At 40.5% G+C, this 22,798-nt stretch overlaps 4 protein-coding genes across 5 annotated transcripts; 1 reads left to right on the top strand and 3 right to left on the bottom strand.

Moving 5' to 3' along the window:
- Positions 1–144: 144 nt before the first annotated feature.
- On the bottom strand, positions 145–6,502 carry LOC146656814 (glutamine--fructose-6-phosphate aminotransferase [isomerizing] 1-like). Its single transcript, XM_085425859.1, has 12 exons — positions 6,363–6,502; positions 4,271–4,378; positions 3,455–3,562; positions 3,196–3,321; positions 3,054–3,112; positions 2,834–2,968; positions 2,685–2,746; positions 2,421–2,500; positions 2,227–2,335; positions 1,959–2,122; positions 246–341; positions 145–161 (listed from the first exon to the last, which is right to left on the bottom strand). Exons 1-12 carry the CDS (start codon positions 6,367–6,369, stop codon positions 145–147), a joined length of 1,071 nt encoding a protein of 356 aa, XP_085281985.1. The 5' UTR covers positions 6,370–6,502.
- A 665-nt stretch (positions 6,503–7,167) lies between these two features.
- On the bottom strand, positions 7,168–13,262 carry LOC146656813 (NFU1 iron-sulfur cluster scaffold homolog, mitochondrial-like). Its single transcript, XM_085424580.1, has 8 exons — positions 13,148–13,262; positions 9,810–9,910; positions 9,448–9,583; positions 8,302–8,368; positions 8,091–8,208; positions 7,917–7,980; positions 7,643–7,817; positions 7,168–7,516 (listed from the first exon to the last, which is right to left on the bottom strand). The coding sequence occupies exons 1-8, from the start codon at positions 13,204–13,206 to the stop codon at positions 7,484–7,486; spliced, it is 753 nt and encodes a 250-aa protein (XP_085280706.1). The 5' UTR covers positions 13,207–13,262; the 3' UTR covers positions 7,168–7,483.
- Positions 13,263–13,282: 20 nt separating this feature from the next.
- LOC146656812 (splicing factor C9orf78 homolog) lies at positions 13,283–17,083 on the top strand. Its single transcript, XM_085424579.1, has 9 exons — positions 13,283–13,447; positions 13,607–13,666; positions 13,785–13,836; positions 13,957–14,027; positions 14,109–14,186; positions 14,367–14,564; positions 14,729–14,865; positions 14,946–15,050; positions 16,613–17,083. The coding sequence occupies exons 1-9, from the start codon at positions 13,371–13,373 to the stop codon at positions 16,708–16,710; spliced, it is 876 nt and encodes a 291-aa protein (XP_085280705.1). The 5' UTR covers positions 13,283–13,370; the 3' UTR covers positions 16,711–17,083.
- Positions 17,084–21,274, bottom strand: LOC146656811 (mediator of RNA polymerase II transcription subunit 22). Of its 2 annotated transcripts, none has more exons than XM_085424582.1 (5): positions 21,152–21,274; positions 20,780–20,933; positions 20,036–20,116; positions 19,399–19,607; positions 17,084–17,777 (listed from the first exon to the last, which is right to left on the bottom strand). In XM_085424582.1, exons 2-5 carry the CDS (start codon positions 20,900–20,902, stop codon positions 17,585–17,587), a joined length of 606 nt encoding a protein of 201 aa, XP_085280708.1. In that variant the 5' UTR covers positions 20,903–20,933; positions 21,152–21,274; the 3' UTR covers positions 17,084–17,584. The 2 variants fall into 2 exon arrangements, with proteins under 2 accessions (XP_085280708.1, XP_085280709.1); XM_085424583.1 differs by having other exon boundaries at positions 21,162–21,230.
- Positions 21,275–22,798: the final 1,524 nt, after the last annotated feature.

Below are 22,798 nucleotides of genomic sequence, written 5' to 3'. Positions count from 1 at the left end.
AAACTGCTCAAAGACCACAAACACCCCACAGGAGAGATGGGACATTTTACACTTAAAAAATGTACTTATAGCTGTAAAACTTTTATAGGGCGTCCTTGATCCTTATTATAATGAACTAAAGGTAGTTGCACATGCAAAACTAAATTACTTGACGCTAAAGACTACAGTGAAAGCCAAAGATTGACATTTTTGAGGAATTGTCATTTCTTGTCTTGGTAAATATAATAATAAGGCAGTGCTCCAACCTGTGTTGTTGTCAAAGTTGACTCTCCCTCTCATGGTGTTAACAACAGACTCTGGCTGCTCAAAGATCTCCTTCTGCATGAAGGAGCTGTAGTTGCCTGTAAAATGAGGATCAGATATCACGGGAACATTTCCAGAATTAGTCAAAAAAAAAGAAAAGAAGAAAAGGTAAATACCAGTTAAGCACTCAGTGATAGACTTTTTATAAGCCCCATAAAACCCACATGAACTCAACCGAACGAGAGAGGTTTTGTTTACATGTATTAAGTGTCCGAGAATGCAAACCACAGCCTCCTGAAGGAGCAAAAACAAACGTCCTCACTGTGTTTTATTGACAATCAGGCCTTCCTGGAAATGAGAGTACTTATTGGGTAAACTTTCTTTCTCTATTAAGATATTTGGAGCCATAGCATGAGTCATGCCTCAAATGAAATAAAACGTACTTTGAGAGTAATTTGGGTCATTCGAATTAGGTTATTCAGCAGAAGAAGAAAAAACTAGGAAATGAGAGGAGAGAGGCTGAGTAATGACAGGACCACAAAGGAATGTCGAGTGCAGCCAACACCGGCTCACCTCTGCCCTCTGCTGGACTGCTGAGGAAAAGTCAGTGAAAATGAAGAAAAAAGAAAATATAGACAGTAACCATGAGATTTAATCTCCTTTTTTTTAGCTGTGTTCATACTGAGCAAACTTCTTAGACTCATGTTCCTCATTTAAGGACACAGCAGCAGGATAGATGAAATACTTCAATTCCAAAAGTCCAATAACTGATTAAGTGCATGTAACAAGTTGATTCTTGGTGCAATTTTGCATGCAAAACAGACCTTATGCACATCGACTCCAAGTCCTAATCAGGGTCTGACAAATATAAAGTCAGTAAGGATTACCTAACAGCCCTGGGAAGCAATTTAATCCTGACTGATTATAGATTTGTCAGATTCTTACAGACCTGGAGTCGATATGCGTAAAGGTCTGTTTTGCATGAAAAACTGTCCCAAGAATAAACTTACATGATTGTGGGGTTTTTATTATGATTTTGTACACGAAAAAAGGGAAAATAATGCAATAATAAAAATGTGTCCTAATTCCCATAAGTGAACGCTTTAACTTTGGTGACTTGGGAAAATAATTGTTTTTCTTTAACAACAATTAAACACTGAGAAATGCTTTTTATTGGGTGCATTTGTCTAAGCATTAGTAAGGGGAACTGTACTTTTTTTTAAAAAGCCACAAATTGCACATTGTTCTATACATAGGATATTAATGGCTTCACATTAAAGCTAAAATTTAAATTTAGCTTTAACAAATCCAGCCCCAGGATTTGTTTGAGTTCAAATCCTGGGGCTGGAGTAAAATGTTGAAAAAGAAGGAAACAGCTGTCTTACTACAAACCTAGCATAATATTTCAACTCGGGTCAAGAAGGGAAGATGGGAGTAATAACATCTTAAAGCAAAGTGGTTTGTTTTACCAACAGTGGTTTCTCTGGTGGCGCTGCTAATCTAGCAAGAGTGTAACGACTTGGATGATAACAAGAACAACCTCAGGGCAAACCGTTAAAAGCAAGCCAAACTATGTAAGCAGCTGGTCATCGATTATGACTTGCAGGAAAATAACAGGATTTGAGACTAAATTAATGGCACACTATAAATGATTTATTGACCATTAGTGTGGGAAAGGAATGCATGTTGTGAAGAGAATTCGTCCCTCCACTCACCCATCATGATCTGCTGTAGTTCCATCTGCAGGGTCTGGATGGCACGGGCTGGGTAGTCTCCAGCTGTGCGCTTTATCCTGTGAATCGACAGCCGGCCATCCATCACGGCGGCTACGTCGTCGTCCTCGAGGAAGATCACCCGGTTTGTGTGCTCGATCACCGCGCTGTCGTGGCAGATCAGAAACCACATCAAACGTTTGATTTTTGATACACGCATAAAGCAGGCATATAAAGAACATCGTTGTGCACTCTAACAGTATCTGCTTACCTCGCATCAGATGCAAAATAGTACTCCACCGCTTTTTCATCTACTGGAAACAGGCAGGTGTCCTGGTCTGTCCTGGGTAGGGTGCTGCAGCTCTTCTTGTCTTTAGTAGCTGGGATGTAAAAGAAAACAGGCCTCAGGCAATTTCATCCAGCCACATTTGGATACATTTGACTAGAAAGAGAAACTATAACTACATGAGCGGTAGAGCACAGGAATATGATCGCTGGACAGCTTGTGATCACTGCGCACTCCAATCAGCAGAGGACCTCCCCTCCTGTATAAACCACAAGAAAATATTCATTTTAAACCACATCCTGATATTTTACCAGTATATGGTCTAAATGCATCGCAGAAAGGTTTCTTATACTGTCAGACTTCAAAATGTATTGTATACATTTTGACCCGTCTTAGACGTCACTTTAGGAGATTTAAGATCAGCCATCAGTGTGTGAGTTTACCTTGTACCAACCACCTCGCCGGGATAGTGGACACTCTTGAAGACCAGTGCAAAAGCTCCTTCCTGCAAGGCAGCAGGTCAAACAGGAAGTCAGATCTTTTTACTGTCTGATTGCTTTTGCATCTTTGGTGTACATTAGCAAGTCCTTACCAGCTGCTGAGTCACACGTTCAACCAGCGTGGCGAAACTGATGTCGTCGCTCTCCCGGTTGTCATACATGTACTTCACCAACTTGGCGATGCTCTCTGTGTCAGTCTCTGACTCGAACTCATAACCTTTGCTCTCCTACAGAAACGAGAAAATGATTTCGCTTTACAAATCGGAACAATGAAAACACATCAAGAAATATTAATGAAAAACATCTGCTCACCAGGAATTTCTTCAGGTCTTTGTAGTTGGTGATAATGCCATTGTGAATGACTATGAATTCTGCAAACCAAAGAGGACTGTCAGAAACTTAACACAGAATCAAACATTTAGCTGTTTCTGTACCAACTTGAAACATCACTCACCATTGTTTTTGTCAGATCTATGTGGATGACTGTTGACTGGGCTGGGCTCACCGTGAGTGGCCCAGCGAGTGTGGGCAATGCCACTGTGGACATCAAACTCCACATCCAGGTCAATATCCTGCTGTTCTATAAATCAAACAAACACACCCCCAAGACAGACGACATTAAATATGAGAATTGCACCACAGCGTGCAGGAAGGAAAATTGAGGATTCGGTCAACTATTAGTTCTCTCTAAACGAGCAACAATCTCAGCTTACTGTGGATCTCCTCATCCAGGGCCTTCACTTTTCCACGCTGCTTGATCAGCTGGATAGATCTGGCGTTGACCTCCCAATCTTTGCTGTTGCCCCCATCAATTCCAACACCTAATGAAATTTTTAAAAAAGTTAGAAATAGCTGAATCATAAAGATGGCAAGGCCGTAGGTATTAGGTATAACGGTGGTATTACTATTATGTAAGTAAAGTCTTCTTTTTGGTCCAATGTCTGAGAAGAACTGAAAGAAAAAAAAACTATTATTTACTCAGTATAAGGAAAAATAATCATAGTGTAAATACAAGGTCAGACAGCAGATTCCTTGAAGAAGATTGCTGAAACTACCAAAATGGATGTGAGGGAAAGTACAAAGAAGTGGAAAACCAGAGGGATAAATATAACTGCCTCCACAGAAAACAAAAAAACAAAACAAAAAAACAAAATAATAATAATAATGTAACATAAAACTGAGCAGAACAAAGAGCGAGGAACCAGGAGAAAAACAAAAATCCCAGCATCTGTTGGCACCGTATATAAAACACCGGGACACAACCACACATTAATCAACACGTAACCACACGCAAGCATAAATCAGGCACAAGTCATTAGTGTTGGCATGTATTACTGAAAAACAAAAAAATCAAGTGTGACTTTCAGGACAGTTGCTGCATTAATGTTACATTGGAGACCAACAAACTATTACAACATTTTGGCATTTCTTGAGTAACCTCTGAGGAGGTCTGAACACAAGAAAAACAAAACAAAACACAATTTAAAAAAAGGCAGAACTTGTTGGTGATGAGTCTCTCTTTTTCTTACCAGCTGAATCATAGCCTCTGTACTCCAGACGACGTAGACCTTTAAGGAGGATCTCAAGGATTTCACGGCGAGTCCTTGGCACGTGGTAGTTGAGATAGGCAAAGATTCCTTGGGGAAGGAGGGAATAATGTTTTAGAAAGCTTTTCTTTATAAAGAATTTGTGCTACCAAAAGGAGATTTTTTTATTTATTTATTTGCAGTTGGAAGGGCAGATCACTTGAAATGCCTGTCAGACTAATACCCCTGTAACATTTGGGAGTGATGTTTAATTCATGTGGGTTTGGTGAAGGTTGGCTGAAGTCACTATTACAGTATTTAAAAGGTTTTTTCCGATGCCAAAGGACATCTCACAATCTGTATGCTGCATGGATTTATCCCATCAGCTGGTTTTTATTTTAAACAAGCTTTGGATTCATTTTGAGTTAGAAATTGTTTTTAAAACAATTTTAAATCTTAAAACGAAACTATTTATGATGACAATGATTACGTAAAGGTGGCTGGTGAAACCACAGAGAACGTAATTGGACTCCTTCCTGGTGTAGCAGGCCAAGAATTACTGGGAGTTGTCGATCTGCTGCTATTCACAGTTCAGTGCCAGACAAACTAATGTAACACACGAGAAACAAGTCATACAGGCACTGGAAAACCTGATATAGTTATCTCTTGGAAGATAGACCTGTTTAAAGACAATTAAGTATACATATATAGACCTGCCGTTTCCCTAAGATAACCTCTTGCCTACGTAAAGCAGAGGTAGGGGAATTGTCAAAGGAATGACAAAAATCAGACGCGAGATGTTTCTGTTTCCCATCTGTAAATCATTTTAAGATATTTACCTTGTCACTAAGACTTGAGATTTATTTGTGTGTGATTACTAACCCAAGTGAGAGACCATTACGATACAGAAACAGGCCAGTGTAAATCAAGATTTCAGCATTTTATTGGCAACCTCCATAAATAATGAGAATTTCCTCCCTAAAACATCTGTCATCCAGTCTAATAACAAATACACAAAGGAAAGGAGTGACACCATGAATGGCAAAAGGAGTGGGCATAAAGTGCAGCCCTGTTACAGGGCTAAACACTAACCAGTGGACATCCTGGCTCAACAGAGCATTCATTCAGAAAAGCAAGTGATGGGGGTGGACACTGAGGGGTAAAGAGAGACAAAAGGGACCCTTCTGCAAATAATCAGTGCTTAATGGTTAACCTAAGCAAAGTGGCACCTTACTGTGACAAGAGATATTGATAGCAAGGTGGCTTGGTTATGGAAGTGCTCTGATTGTGATAACAGTGAGAGAAAACAGATGTCAGGTATCAGTCATAGGACTGAGATAGATGGAGACGGCGGAGACAGGACAGGATTAGAAAGCATCAAACTGATTATGACCACTGGCGTCATATAGACAGTGAAAGACTGATGTTAATTCACAGCGATACACCAGTATTATATAGTACAATATTTGCTAAAGCCTTTGGCACTCTTTTAAGGGGTTGACTCAATTTGACTTAAAAAAACATATTTGATTTTATGTTTTGTTTATCCTATTTGTATGTGTACAGCATTTTGTGGACACTGGTTTATATGTTAAAGTGCTTTATAAATAAAGGTGGTATGGTATGGTATGGTATTATCCCAAAGAACACAGATCATCTAGTTACACTTTCATTTTTTATAATAACAACGAGCCTAACTCGTTTTCCAAGGTCTCTGTCACAGTCATCTAGATCCACAGTAACAGACAGAGATTTAGCTACTGGAAACTTACTCGGCTGGTAATAACGTCGTAAAGCAGGTTACCATTTTAATGTCGCACTCAAATATCGACTCTGCTGCTCGATCGTGTTATCCCACATCAAGCAGCTTTCAGAGTAAAACGGAAAAACACAGACCGGTTTATATTTAGCTGGCTAGCAACATCATGTTGGCCATACAAAACTCACTTTAGCCTCCCCTAGCTCATTTCCAGCATTTATCCTCAAACTAACATGGCAATAGCTGAATAACTATTCAGCTAGCTATTCTGGTGAAACGTGAACCACACACATTCAGCGCCTATTAGTATAAATATAGAATAAATGCACTACTCACCACACATGGCTACAGTTCTGCTGCCAGTTACAGCTACTCTGAAGTCGGTAGCTGGGAACGCCTGTCAATAAGCTCCGCCCCCGATGGTTCCTATGAATCATAGCCAACCGCGTTCTTCCATGGCGCCTTCTGATTGGTCGGGAGATCTGTCGATTCAGGTTGCGCCTACAGACGTACGCATTTCTGACGTGGCATCAGGATGCGATTCGCAGCCGGAACATCCTGCAGATCCTGCTGCTGCTAGAGTCAACATCGGCCCACAATGGAAGGCCTGTGCTTTCTACTGGCCGTGGAAGGAAAATATTGCTAAAAAGGCCCAAAAGCCTGTGTATGCTCTGGCGATTTTAGAATTACTGAGGTACAACGTCCCTCAGTAGAAATCCACCAATGCTTTTTAAAATTTTTATATGCAAAATTGCCTTTTATGGTTTTTTGGTCTTACATAGTTTAAATGGTCTATATAATTTTTGTGGAAAATACCCACTTTCTATTTTACCTTCTTTTGGTCGCTCTGTTCATGTGTCACCACCCTGGATCATCTGACCTTATTGGTAGTATCCTTTTATGCCGCACCAACCCTCTGCATGTCCTCCTCTTGCCTGGCAGCTACATCTTCAACAACCTTTGTCCAGTATATCAACCATCCGTCCTCTTGTGTTTCAACTGCTCAACTCGAGCTGTCCCCCTGACGTACTCATTTGTAGTCCTGTCCATATTGGTCATTGTCAATGGGAATCTGAGCATCTTCAACTAGGCCACTAGTTGGAACACTTATGTACAACAAAGCAGACAAATGGTCACAAAATATTATAACAAACTTTATTTATACACATATAATATACTGATTTTAAAACTAAAAGGCTGCTTTTCTTGCTTGACAGATGTGGAGTAATAAATTATTCCAGTCAGCTGTTCCTGTGACTGGGCTATTCTTGTTAAATACTGTCACTGTACAAAAAAAACCAAACAGCTGGGAAACAACACATACGAGATTACATCTGAATTGATAATGGTGACCGTTTCTTTCACACAGCTGTGCTATCAAACACATTTTATTGCAACTATTGCTTGCATTAAAGTCGGTAGCTGGTAGAGACAGGAATGTGTATGATTTCAGTGGTTCAGACTTGAGCAGCCTCCTCCTCCTCCTTCACCTGGAAGACACGCATAAAAGCTCTTTACAGCTCAAGTGCTGAACATGAAATATAAATCAAGATGTCAGGATTAACATCTTAAAAATTAACAGTGTCCTAAAATCAAATGAGAGAAAGACAACAAACCTGTTCCACCGATTCAACCTCAGGTACATAAAACTGTAGCATGTTTTGGATGCCACTCTTCAAAGTCACAATTGAACTGGGGCAACTGGTGCAAGAGCCCTGCAGCTTCAGTTTAACAATGCCATCTTCAAATCCGCGGTATAGAACATCTCCCCCGTCCTCTTGCACAGTTGGCCTGACAGAGTGAGAACATTGACTTGTATTAGGCAAAAAACCCAAAAAGCATAGGAAGCAACAGGCCCTGAGGTCATAGTGCACCTTCATGAGTAGTTACCTTATTCGAGTCTCTAGTAGTTCTTTAATCATAGCAACTACCTCGTCGTCGTCGTCTGACGGTGCTGAAAGGAGAGGCAGAGATTGTTGTTCCTCAGCATTCAAAGCAGCTTGTTATTTCTGTCTAAGTTGATGTTTTAATAATGGGTAGACCACAGCTGTTTGAAAACCATACCTGTATCTGGGCTTGGCTGGCTGTCCTCGTTTACAACAGGAAGCCCGGAGGTAAAAAAGTCCATAATGGTAGCAAACACATCAGGCTTAATTACCTTCCATTCCAAATTTGGGTCAGCCTAAACGAAGAAGGATGAGAAACCAACCTATTCTTAGTTGTGGTATGCCAAGCTGTGCCAGTGCCAATTCTTACAAACTGGGCATGGCTTTACCTTTGTGATGGTAATAAAGTCAGGGCCCAGGAACACACTCTTGACTCCATCGATCCTAAAAAGCTGCCTGAAGACAATCACTGAGGTTTTATTACGCCACACTTAAAGATTCATCTTACACTTAATACAGAAGGTTGTGCAATGATTGTAACAAATAAATACACACATATAGACGTGCAAATTGTGTGCAGGTATCAGTCACATTTATTAACATAATATTTTAATGGGAATAGAATTAGAAAATAATATTTCTGTTCAAAATTGTTGCACCGCAGTGTCATAAAGATCAAGTAGAGGTAAAAGTGTTACACTGAGGACGTGAATCAGCAGCGTGCTGGGCTGTGAGAAGAGAGGTCTACTGTTTCTGTGCGTATCAGAGGTTATACCTTTTTTATATTTGGTAATAATAAATGTTGCCTTGGTTACTGCCCTACCAACAAGGCATGTACTGGTAAATCAATCTTGTCATGTGACTAGCAGAAGTCAAACTATTAATCCATTCTTCTTCTGGCTGCTCCACAGTGGATCATCTGCCTCCATCTCCATCGTTCTCCACTGTCACACTAATGTCCTCCTACATGACATCCACCAACCTTCTCTGGAGGTCCACCTATTTTCCTCCTGCCTGGAAGCTGTATATTCAACACCCTTTGTGCAGCATATCCACTATCACTTCTCTGCACATCTCACTTCCCTAACCCTTCTCTGCACAGACCATCTCAGCCTTGCCTGGCTCTCCAACTTTGTGTTTAAACTGCTCAACCTGAGCTGTCCCTCTGACATGCTCATTCTGATCCTGTCCATCCTGATCACTCTAAATAAAATATTTAGCATCTTCAACTCTGTCATCTCTATTTTTTTTTTTGTTTGTTTGTTTTTTGTCAGGGTCACTGTCTCCAAATTATACATCATAGCAGGTCTCACTACTATCTTGTAAAATGTCTCATTCACTCTTGCTGCTTTTCCTCTGTCACAAATCACCCCTGACACTCATCTCCATCCACTCCACCCAGTCAGTTATTTCACCTGTCGTGTGCACTGTCCACCGCACTGACCGCATGTATTAAAACTCATCTACCTACATCTGTTATGCTAAGATGACTGTTTGACATCAGGCATTTCTCTCAGACCAGTAATCTCACATACCTGGCTAGAGGTGAGCAGTGTGCCTCACGAGGGCCCGCAAAATTCATAGTTCCTGTTTCAAGAACTGTCCGGCCAGGCAGGAACTTCATGCTGTTTGGATTTGGTGTATCCTGCGTCTGCACAAACATGGTCCTTCCTGGGAAGAGAAAAAACAAAGAAGAAGAATGCAACATAAATCACCTTTTTTCATTAGACGGTGTCCTTATTTTGTGCAGCAACTCTTTACTTTATTGAACTGCAAGGCTAATGTCACGTGTCCTACAGGCACCTGCTCAAACAGCAGCTGCATCTATTGGGTTCAAGACAATCACTCCAGTATTAACACATTCAATGTTACACATGTGATTATTCTGAATACAAACCAGGAACAATCCAGATGGGGTTTGAGGGCCATCTGTTTGAAACTCCCGTGGTATGTGAAGGCAAGTGTAATCCAGTGCTCTGAAACCCACTGACAGCAAGACTGAAAAATGCAGCAGATGAAGACATTTAATACAGCCCAGCTCACACTGATAAATGAATGGTGTTAGAAATCAAAATGTCAAGCACCCGTGCCAGCTCACTTCATCTAATGCCTTCCTCTCTGGAGCGGTGAAATAATGATTTCAAAACATGAAGGTGTGGTGAGACTAATCCACTAAAATGATTTGGTGCACAGTGTTTGTACAAAACTGTATTACAAACTGTTGCATAAGGCAACACGTAAAACAACCAAAGGGGTCATGCAGAGCTTAAAACGATACACTGTGCAATCAGTATTTGTCTTACTTTAGCCAAGGAGAAAGAACTGTCTGTATCATTTCACTGATAACTAAAAATTTATTTATTTTTATAAGACATTTGAATTACAAAATAGAAAACACAGACATACACTATACAATTGCAGGCAAAAATGGCACTGTATATGATATGCAAGGAAAGTGGACAACAGCAGAAATCTGTCTGTTACTTTTATTTGGTGTTAGATTTGCCTGAACCTGCTGATCTGCTGGGATTTTCCCAAACAACCATCTTCAGTGTTTAAAGAGAATTGTCATAAAGAGAAAATATCTGGTGAACAATGGTTCTCTGGGCTAAAGCACATTGTTAAGGTCAGAGGTCAAATGAGAATGAACCTGATACAAATTCAAATGCAAATAACAACTTATTACAACAGAAGACCTTATCCAAATGCAAGACACATTGAAGCTTGAAACAGATGGGCTACAGCAGCAGAAGAGCACACTGTGTGGCACTCCTGTCTGCTAAGAACAATAAACAGGATTAACCAAAATTTGGAAAATGGAGCACTGCAAAATCGTTGCCTGGTCTCATGAATTTTAATTTCTTTTTTTAAACAATATTTTTTTATTAAGAATTTTTCTTTTATACATATAAACAAAAAAAAAAAGAAAAAGATTACAGTTGATCTGTACATTCGGGATTAGGGATGGGTACCGGTGACATAAACGGTAGTAACCAGACCGAAAAGCAGCGCACATTTCGGTGCTTTTTTTTCCTGAGCTGTGATACACTTTTAGCCAATCATTTTACGTTTCCGAGGATAGTAGGCGGGGCCAGGTACGTACGTTCTGTTAGAGCAGAGCCACAGATTAAAAATGTCCAAGGCGAAGCGGTCAAAAGTCTGGCTGTACTTCATAGCAAAATATGCAAACTCAGCAGCCTGCAACAAGTGCTTTAAGCTGATACTGTGATACTGTCAAAGGAGGTAACACCAAGAATCCGATTAAACAGCTGGCGACGCATAGCGTTTTTTTTTTAAACCCAGAAATGCGCCGTATTTGATAGCTTGCTGCGAGACCTCACACCGTGCACGTCGGGTGGGTTGCCAGTTATCGGACCCGGAGCAACATCCCCCAAAAACCCGAAGAATAGAGTCCTGGCCCCTAGCTCTGCCAGTGTAGCAGAAATGATGATGATGATGATGCAGCAGCAGCCGTTCTTCTCTGCATGAGTAGCTTCATGTTGTTCGTGTGTAATTTACGTTGAGTAGGCTAACCACGTTATTACATTAATGCATGTAAGGTGAACTAGCAAACATCATCATAGCTACATGCGGCTGTCCTCTTGTTTGATGGCAGATGCTCCCTTCACCCTGGCCAAAAAGGCTAAAATGACCAAAGAAAAAGTGGGAAACAGCTAAACATGAGAGGTTTTGGACAAAGTTTGTGTTTTTTCCATTGTTTAAGCACTGCTTCCAGCCAAGAGTGATGCCATATATGCCACATAGCTGCAGAAAAGGCACACATTGTTATCTTTTTACAAAAAAAAACAAAAAAAAAAAAAACAGCTGAACACGAGAGGTTTTTGGACCAATTTTGTGTTCTCTGTTCTTTAAGCACCGGTTCGAGCACCGTTTAAGCACCGGCACCGTTTCAAAAGTACCGATTTGGCACCGGTATCGGATAAAACCTAAACGATACCCATCCCTATTCGGGATGAATTTCAATTTCTGCAGCGATGTTTGGATAGTACGGTCAGATTTGTCATGGCTCCATCCTTCCTTGTATCAATGGTTTAGGCTTCAGGTAGTGTAGCAATCATGCAGATTTTTTTCTTAGTATACTTTGAGCCCCTTATTTCCATCTGAGGATAAATTGGGAATACGTGGAATGACATGCTGCTCACCATGTACATCCCTTTGTGAAAGTGGTTATAATGGCTTGCTTCTTTAACCCTTTATTTACAAGTGCTCTTTAAATGACAGTAACTGTTTCCGTTTTTGTTAAAGACATAATTCAAATGGTTCCAGAAGAAGGAGAAAACAGGCTTCATGGGATACTTAATTTATCATGGTAGTACAGGAAATTCACAAGGTAAAAAACAAACAAGGGCCTAAATTTTACCAAGTGAACTTCACATTGCCTTAACTCCTCAACCATTTTGGTCATGTCATGAAGAATTGAGGCAGTTCTTAAGGCAAAGGGGGTCCAACCCAGTACTAGCAAGACGTTTGTAATGACGTGTCTGAGTGTATAAGACCGTAGAAACACCAGCAGAAAGTTATTTTAGTTTTGCCTTTTGTAATTAATTGTTATTTATATTTTGTTTTGATGTTTTAATCCAGTTTAGTTTGAGTTAGTTTACAGAGTGAGTGCAGATTGGTTTTTGGTTTTTTTTTTTAAATCACTTATTGAATTAAGGGCATATGTCAGAGGCAAGATTTAGTAAAATCAGTGCAGTTATAAACTTCTTAGGTGTAAATAAATATATCTACGAAAGCCTGATAAGGCAGTTTAATTTTTTTTAAACCAAGTTAAGCGATACTAAAACCTGTAATATTTTTGTTAACTATAATAACTGCAATAACTTATGGATATGAACTGTCGAGAGTAACGGTGTCCCTGTGTACAACTCGGGATAATCCAGAAAAAGCAGATTAGAATCGGGCTAAAGTTTTAGCACTTGTGCAACACAAACAAAAAAAACCCCTTTTTTTTAAGTTTGCAAAGGTTTGTTGTGGTTGATACTGACGACTTTAAAGTGTTAATAAGCGGCTGTACGGTGGAGACGTTTAAAGCAGTAAAACATCCCCACACCTCCCTGCTCTGTAGCTGACTGCGTCACTCCGCCGTTTAGCCAGCGTGCTACCGTTAGCCTGCCTGACCCTGATGCTTAACATGCCGACACATTCATGCACACATGAAATAAAGCAAAAACAGAAAACAATGCAGATATAGATAAATACAAAACAACTTACAGACGAGAAAGTCTTGCTGAAATACCCAACAATCTGCCGACCTGCCTGTAAGTCGCCATGTTTGTTATGGTTAGCTAAACACGACGGAAGTGGCGCGGTAAATAAGGGGACGTGACGCACTATTATTGTACATTTGTTCGTCCCCCCTCTTATTCCAGCAGCAGCTACACTCAAGTCCAGCTTCTAGAAAACTCTGAAATAATTTTGTGTTGTATCTAAAAATATGCCGTGTGGCAAAAACTTTAGAAGGAGAAGGGACTCGTCCGATGTGGAAGAGGATGAGACCACCGAAGAAGTCAGGTAGAGCCATCCGTTTAACCACAGGAATAAAAAAAAGCCCTTTAGAGTAATGCTATGCATGCTAATGCTAATCGCTAAACGCAGATAGTTTGTGGTCGCATTTCATACAAGCTGCCCAGGTAATGTGTTTGCAATCGTTTGTGTTTCATGGATGTTTAGACATAAGTTGGAAGAGGCTAAAGAGCTACAGAGTTTGCGCAAACGACAGACCGGAATCAGGTAACGTAAATAAATCAAACCACGAACACGTTTCATCCTGTTACTTTACATGAAGTTTTACAGTCTGTGGTTTGAGCAGTTACAATCACAGTTTTTTTTAAATATTTCTTTTATTTAGTGTGACCGCCTTGTTGGTTGGAGAAAAACTTCCACCAGAGGCTGAAATTGAGGTAGGTAGTCAGTTTTGTAAAATATATATATATATTTTAAATTGTAATATAGCTTCATTAACCAAGGTGTTTTGTTTTTTGAACTTACGTTTATTAACATTATTTGATTATTCCGCACAGAATGACCCATTTAAACTGAAGACTGGGGGAATTGTTGACATGAAGAAAGTGAAAGACCGGAATAGAGACATGTAAGTGAGTTTTTAACTATTTTTAGCATAATTGCTCTAAGCTGTGCATTGATATGTCATCATTTCATGTTATGTATTCAGGACAGAAGATGAGACAGACCTCAACCTGGGGACGTCTTTTTCAGCCGAGACAAACAGAAGAGACGAGGATGCAGATATGTATGTGTGCTTTTTTTTCTTTTTTGTTGTCCCAATGTCTGATTCTTTTCCCTCCACTTTAGTTAGATATAGCACAAATTACTTAGAAGAGACATTTCAAATCCCCAACATTTAGGACACAATTCAAGATACCCTCACACTTGTTTACAACATGGTTTTATCATAAATTTATCCTCACAGGATGAAATATATTGAGACGGAACTAAAAAAGAAGAAGGGCCTGGTGGAGGCTGAGGAGCATAAAGTTAAAGTGAAGAATCCAGAGGACCACCTGTACGAGCTGCCCGAGAACATCCGAGTCAATTCTGCCAAGAAGACAGAGGAGATGTTGTCTAATCAGATGCTGAGTGGCATCCCTGAAGTTGATCTCGGCATTGAGTATGTACCGAGAATATTCTAGTAATCATCTACACTTATTTTAGACTCAGCAAGAGGAGTCTTTTGACTAAAACTGCATTTTTGCATGAGATATGGCATGAACGAATGCTGCTTTTTACTTGTAGCTTTACTAATGCAACTTGTGTATGTAATTTCTTTTCTAGTGCAAAGATAAAGAACATTATCCAGACAGAGGAGGCAAAAGCAAAGCTTTTGGCAGAACAAAGAAACAAGAAAAAAGACCACGGCACATCATTTGTACCCACGAACATCGCTGTTAACTACGTCCAACACAATCGATGTAAGTAATCTGAAGAGAGCGAGATATTCCACACCTAAATTAAAGCGGATTATACTGATCAAGCTGACTTTTTCTTTCAGTCTATCATGAGGATGCAAATGCACCGCAGAGACACCACAGACACAAAGAAGAACCCAAAGCAAGACCGCTGCGTGTGGGCGACACAGAGAAACCAGGTCCAGAGGGTAAGAGACTACAGATACGCTCACTGCTCAGTACACAGAAATAGTTCTATAACAGTTGGATAAACAAAAGAAAATGGGTGGGTGGAATCACCCCGGCGAGCAGGCAGTATGGACACTCGGCTTTGTGACTTTGAGATCAAGGTCAGAGGTCAAGTTTTCTGAAAATTATCTTAGCAATTTGGAGATTTTATCATCTCATAATTAGAGATGGACCGATCCGATATTACGTATCGGTCCGATACTGACCTAAATTACTGGATCAGATATCGGACAGAAATAAAAAATGTAATCCGATCCGAAGTATCATAAAATCACCTCACAAAACGCGCTACTTGGCGTAACCCAGCTCGGTGCGTCGGAGCAGTATATGTCACGTGATAGAGCGGCTATTGTCTGCGAGACCTGTCGGGGGCCATGTTGGGCATTAACAAGGAAAGGGGGGGCGCAAATAAATATTTTTCTTTATGTCATTTAAAAACTTTGAATAAATAATTATCTGAATCTTACAACAAAAGTGGTCACCTGATTAAATGTATAGAAATCCATTATTGTATATAGTAACTATTAGGTCTAATATACACCCTAGTAAGCTATAGTACTTTTTCCTTTGGGAAGGTACCATCTGTGCAGTCTGCAATTCTGTTGAAGAAAGATGTTGAATCTATTTAAATATTGTAGAAAAATAATTGATTATTGTGCATTTGTTTTACACTTGCATTAAATTAAAGTTGATTACATCGATTAAGGGAGGGGGGGTGGTTCCCTAATATTTTTGCTGGGAGTTGGCAACCCTAGTAATTAGGTAGGTAAGTACTATTTAAAATACCAGAATAGGGAGGATGGTGTTGGTTTAAATTTATTAGATTGATCAGTGTTGCTGAACTATAAAATGTTTTGGGTGGAGTGTATTTTTTGCATACAGGTATAACAGAATAGCTTCAGTGTCTTTTTTTCAAACTTGAGTATGAACTTATACAAAATACAGCAAGATATTTATAAAAAACAGTTTTATTGATTACAAAATATGCTATATCGCATTCATATCGGTATCGGCAGACATCCAAATTTATGATATCGAATCGGACATTAAAAAGTGGTATCGTGCCATCTCTACTCATAATGACAATAATTTCACAGAATCAAGAGAAATCTCTGCACACGAAGGGAGATGGCTGTGACCTTGAGACCCTCATGAAGCAGTAAATTAAAAACAGGCATGAATCTGTAGTAGGAATGACTGCATAGACTCAAACACTTCAAAAACATTGCCAACTCAAAATTGAATAAAGTCTAAGTTGAAGTGGAAAACTGTCCTGTGGGCCAGACCTTTCAGAATGTGAAACTCTTGTTTTAAGTCACTGTCACTTGTGCATTTCCAAAAATATTTCTCAGTTTCAGGATTTTCTTCTTTTTATCCAAGCTAGATACAAACTGTATTACAATCATTGCATTTAATTTACTTTCAATGGTATCCCCCATTTGCTTGTGTGTCTGTGTGGGGATTTATTGAAAATCTTTTTGAAACCTTTAATCTGATTTCTAACTTATTTGTTCATCCACAGCTCCGTCACCACCAAACTACCGCAAACGTCCAAACAATGAGAAGGCTACAGATGACTACCACTATGAGAAGTTCAAGAAGATGAATCGACGATATTGATGTGGATATATATAAAACCATTTTAAACTCAAGATTGGACCATAAATCATTTGAGCATCCCAAACAGCTTTTGATGGCATAGCTCTAACATCAGGGCCACACCGTGTAATTATTGTATATAGCTCCTGCTGTTTGTCTGTATACAGTACAGTTGTTAATGTCTCAGATGATTTCTTTTGCTCAGGATTGTCTTAAGTTTAAAAGACAGGAATATGTTAAGGATGCAGATTCTGGTCTTAAACTGGTCAGGATTTATTTTTATTTTTTTTTAAATCGGTGACTTTTCCCTTTTTAAGTGTCCACTGTTACATGTTTAGCTGTAGATTTGTGTTTAAAGATTTCAGAAAAATAAATTAAAAAAAAGAACCAAAAATATTGTAATATTTGATTTAATCTGATGTGCAGTTAAATTAAACAGACAAAAGTAAACCAATGCCATTCTTAAAAAAAATAAAATACATTTAATGCAAAGTCTAACACAGGAATATAAAAAAGTACTTGAGTTTCAAAGGTGAGTTTAAAGTTGTCTTCATTTTCTTTTACTTCTTTTACTGAACGTGATTCAAGTCTAGACTTTTTACAGTGGAGTTCTTTATCAAATATATCTTCTAGTTTGTAACTAGGCTTGATGCAGATCTTGGAAAGCAGCAGTTGCACTTAAGAGCCTACCACTCAACACAAGCATTTTAGGTGGTTTAATACAACAGTCTCTTATTTTTGTGATATGTTAATCCAAAAGAAACCATTCATTGCAAAGTTTAAGTCCAGTTTTAAAGTCCTCGATACAAAAAAGTAGCAAGTCAAACAACGGTTCACAAGCTATAACTGATCCAAACTGGGCAAAAGCAAACCGACAGGTGTCCCCCTTTCCTCCTCACGGTTTCTCTACGGAGGCGGTCCCGTGTCCGTTAAGGTGGTGCTGGGGGTTCGTCTCCTGAGATGGAGGCCCGTCCACGTCCTCGCGCTCCCCGTGCGTAGAACTGTTGCTGCTGTTCGCGGAGGCCCAACTGTCTCGACGGCGGTAGGCCTCGCACAGAGGCAGGTCAGTGCTGTCCCACTGACTGTAGCTGTGCAGAGCAGAAACCAGCAGGAGGCAAAGAATCAGTGCAGCACAGAAAGAGAGGAGCAGACGAGAGCAGCAGGTCAGAAACAAGCACAACCAACTCAGAGAGGAGCACGTGAAAGCACATTTGATAGAAGCACAGAGGTTATGCAGAAGCACCAGAAACAACTTAAACATAAAACAGCAATTTATTCATGTGTTACTATTTAGAGGGATGACTGTTGATTAAGCTCAGCAGAAGGGTGAGAACAAGTGCTGATGGATCAGAAAAGCAGAGCAAGTGCACCGAGCATGGCAGACCCCAATTTGGCATGATGCAAACAGAGCTCAGAGACACCTCTTAACACTTGATCACAGAAAACAAGACAAACTACTTCAACATTTTGTCTCTACTTTATTTCTTAATCATCCTGGGTCTCTAGGAACAGCGGGCAAAACCTGGTAAACATGTACAACTGCACCGTGCGACTGTGGCTGACACTGATGTTAAGGTTACACCTTTTAGATTTTAGGGACGGAATGAAAAACATTATTGTGGAAACTCTAAATAAATACCAGCAAACGTGTGTGTTTAACTGCACAGACCATCCTTAAAATATAACACAAAAGGCCATCACAACTTTATTTGACTTAAATACTACATATAAATAATCTTAAATTGATTAAAATGATACTTTTACACACAGAAAAAAAATATCTATAAATCCATATAGCTTTAGGACTTTAGATGTATATACGTGTTCTTTGTAGCACCCAGCAAATTTCAACAATTCATCGATGGATACAACAGCAAATCAAGTGCTTTAAATGATAGATTTTTAATAAACTTTGTTCATTCTTTTCATTTTTTTCTATTACTATAAATGAACAAGGAGTTCTCAATACTAAGATTTATAAATGCTGAATCTCTCCTGTCTACCAGATAATGTTGGGTAAACATCTCTCTAGGCCAGGCGAGGGGAACTCCAGGCCTCAAGGGCTATATCAGCTCTGTTTGGATCAAGGGCACATCTAAAACCTGCAGGACACCAGCCCTTGAGGCGTGGAGTTCCCCCACCCCTGCTCTAGGCCATCAGACGCTGCAGACTAGTTCCTAGGCAGTGACTAGTTGCTCTGCTGTGATTGGGTAGTTTTTAAATCAGACTGCCTACTAATCACAAGGGACAATGAAAATATGAACAAGATCTTTTCCAAGAGCTTCATCAGTCACCTATCCATGAAACAACTAATCACAGCAGACTATAGTGTCTCTTCTAGTTGATTTGATCTAGCACTAACCATTAGAAGTAAAATCAGTAAATCTACTGTTTTTGGTTCCAAAGTGCTGATATTTAAGGGCATGCCACTTTAAGACTGAAGACCTCCCTCTAATCATCTCTTATAATGATTTCTTTTAAAAAGGTCAAGGCACGCACTAAATAGTAACAATGTAAAGGCGCTTGTGGTGAGATGAGGTTCATTACAAAGACCTATAACAATTTTGATGAAAGGCTCAGTTTAGACACTGTCACAAGCCCTTCCCAGGGCTCAGTGTAAATGGTGAAATGTGAAACAGCGGTGCTGGGAATGGGACGACAGAGGTGCAATGGGATGAGGGATGGGGGCAAGTATGAGCCTATTTATACCTGGAGGAGTAATATTCTTCCTCTAGCTCATACAGGTCGATGGCAATCTCGTCACGGAGTGACATGAGCTTCTTGTCGCACTCTTCCTGTAGCGAGCGGAGCTGCTGGTTCTGCAGGCTGATGGCGTCGTTCACGGAGGGGAAGTCGTTCAGAATTAGGAACTGCTTCAGGTCAGAGACCAGCTTCATGAGGGACTCGCCGGCACGTACCTGGCACAGAAACATAGAAGAGGGGAAGCAGGTTTGAAAATGATCATAGTGATGACTTGTTAAAATGTCAATTTCTGCACAGAAAAGATTTTTCGCTAAGTGTAGAAACCGATTCATTCACAGGGCTGTAATGCGTCTGTCAGTTACATACAAACTACAACATTTCAATACAAAGGATACTGCAACAGTAAAGTGCAGCCCCAGATGTGACTCTTCGACTAGTGCTAGTGCACACATCAACATGTTTACAGTAATATGATAAATTACATGGATAATATGTTAACCTTTCATTCAAAGGAGTCTTTCTTGGAAACAGATGTAACCAGCTTTGGATTTTTTCTTCCCCACAGGTAACAGAAATAAATAACAATAAAGCCCTGAATATGTTGCATACGAGTGTGTTGTCAGGCGTTTTCTGCAGTACTTACAATGTTGGCTGCTCTGACATGCATCTCATAATGGTCCTGCTCTGCCTGAGTAGGTCGGGATACCTGTGTCTCATCCTCAATCTGGACAAAGAGATAAGTGGTAGAATATTATACTCGTCATAATGGTGTGTTGTATTTGGTCCACTTAATCAATGTAAACCAATTTGAAACCAATAAGTGACATTTAAACAACACTAAGCTGGTACTAAGGGACGTAAAGTGTGGAAAGAAAAAATATTCTCCACACCATTACACCACCAGCACCAGGATGGATCCATGCTTTCATGTTGTTTACACCAACTTCTGACCGTACCATCCAAATGTCATGGCAGAAATCGAGAGTCCGACCAGGCAATGTTTGTACAATCGTCTGTTGTCCAGTTTTGGTGAATATGTACAAACTGTAGCCTCAGTTTCTTGCTCTTAGCTGACAGCAGTTCCGTCCAGTGCGACTTTCTGCTGCTGTAGCTCTTCTGCATACCTCGACTGTAGGGACTGGTTATTTTAATTACCAGTGCCTTCCTATTAGCCTAAAATATTCTGGCCATTCTTCAGGCATTAACACTGCACCTTCACACAGAGAACTGGCGCTCGTTGGTGCTCGCTTTGAACTTCAGCAGGTCGCCTTTGCCACATTATGATGTTCAAATGCGAGTAACAAGGCACGAAATGAGTTGTGACCAGCTCTGATTGTAGTAAAAACACGAAAATACACAAAGAGGGAGGTGACAGTATGTCTGTTACCTTTGCTGTCTTGACTATTTCTGTAAAGTTGTCCATAATGGAGCGGATGTCATCTTTGAGCCTCTTGTTGTAGTTTTGCAGTAGAGTCTCTTTGCTCTGAGGAAGCACTCTCTGGGTAGTCATCGTGCCCGGGTAAACACACACCTCACGTCACCTGTGTACACCGAAATAACACACGCGGGCGCCTTTAGGCGATAAAGTTTACAATAAAACAAAAAAGGCTAAACACATCATCAACGAGCACGCAAGTAGCTAGCACCGAAAGGCGCGTGCTTTCAAAACAAAAGCGAAGTCTCGCTCTCAAACAGTTTTCACATCTGTACCTGTATACGAATACACTTTAGTACGGATTATTGAATTACTGTTACATACCGTTTCTTACCACATATTCTACAATCACTTTTGTTTTCATGTAAAACAAACTCCTACGTTAGCGCCTCCTCCTTCTCTTGAAATTTGTGTGCTCACATCCGGTATCTCCCTGTAACACCGCACTCTACCGGTGCCTCCGGTAATTGCTCTCATGAATATATATATATATATATATGTATATATATATATATATATATATATATATATATATATATATATATATATATATGTATATATATATATATATATATATATATATATATATATATATATATATATATATATATATATATATATATACATAAAAAAAAAAAAAAGGCATCGGTGGGCAAGGGACGAAAACAGGGCGTTGTTGGAATGCTACTACGCAAGTAACCCCGGCGGAAGGGGCTACATGAATAGGATGAGGGACCTATGGATTCTTCGATACCCAACATCCACAATGACGGCGAAACAACTAGTAGCTCAGTGTTCCAACATTCGAAAGAAGGGACTGCTCTCACAGCTAGAGATTGACGAGGTACAACACAAATGCTACGGCAAGGAGGAGTCAGGACGCCAGGTCAGGGGGGAGATATCATCACCCCCACCCGAGATTGGGTACATAGCCCCAAGTGTGATAGGAGAAGGATCGTTGAGTGCGAGAGGAACTGACCTGAAAAATAGGATCATGGCCAAGCTTGAAACCTGGATCCCCCGTAGCCGGTTACCAAGATTACGTGAAGTACCCTCAGAAGGTCTGCTAGATGATGTTAATGCAGCACTACGGACAATACCTACAACCACGGTTACCGACACTAACAAGCTGATCTACAATACGGCAGCAGTGATCAGTGAGATGCTTGGCTACAAGTTGAACAGCCACAAGGGGCAGTACCCTCCATGGAGAAGGAGGCTAGAGGGCAAGATCAAAGTAGCACGGAGGGAGGTTAGCCAACTAACGGAGTTGCAGAAAGGTGCGACAAATAAGGTGCCTAAGAAATACAGCAAGCTGTCCATACCTGAGGCCTTGGAAACTGCCAAGCAAAGACTCACAGCCTTGGCCAGCCGCTTGAGGAGGTACACCAGAGAGATAGAAGGCAGGAGAATAAACCAGCTGTTCTCCACAGAACCAGCAAAGGTGTACTCTCAGTGGCAAGGGAACAATAAGAGAACAGCACCACCAAGGCTGGAGACAGAACAATACTGGAAGAGCATATGGGAGAAGGATGCAACCCATAACGGCAATGCTCAGTGGCTAGAGGATCTGAGGGCAGACCACAGCGACCTCCCTGAACAGGGTCCAGTAACCATCACAGTGGCAGATATCCAAGAAAGGGTCTCCAGTATGAAGAGTTGGACAGCACCAGGGCCCGACATGGTTCACGCCTACTGGCTGAAGAAGCTGACTGCACTCCACGAGCGTCTGGCAGCACAAATGAACCAGCTGCTAGTTAACGAGAGACACCCGGAATGGCTAACTGAAGGCCGGACGGTCCTGATCCCCAAGGACCCCAAGAAGGGACCGGTCCCCTCCAACTACCGACCAATAACCTGCCTCAGTACTACATGGAAGCTCCTGTCAGGTATCATATCGGCTAAGATGAACAGGCACATGGGTCAATACATGAGCGGGACACAGAAAGGAATTGGCAAGAATACCAGAGG

The sequence above is a fragment of the Rhamphochromis longiceps genome, linkage group LG12 (genome assembly GCF_057381845.1).
Source record: "Rhamphochromis longiceps isolate RC_006_pf linkage group LG12, R_longiceps_female_GT1.1, whole genome shotgun sequence".
In the NCBI taxonomy this organism is placed as follows: domain Eukaryota; kingdom Metazoa; phylum Chordata; class Actinopteri; order Cichliformes; family Cichlidae; genus Rhamphochromis; species Rhamphochromis longiceps.
The sequence above is the reverse complement of the archived record's forward strand: the minus strand, read 5'-3'. Positions and strand labels throughout refer to the sequence as shown.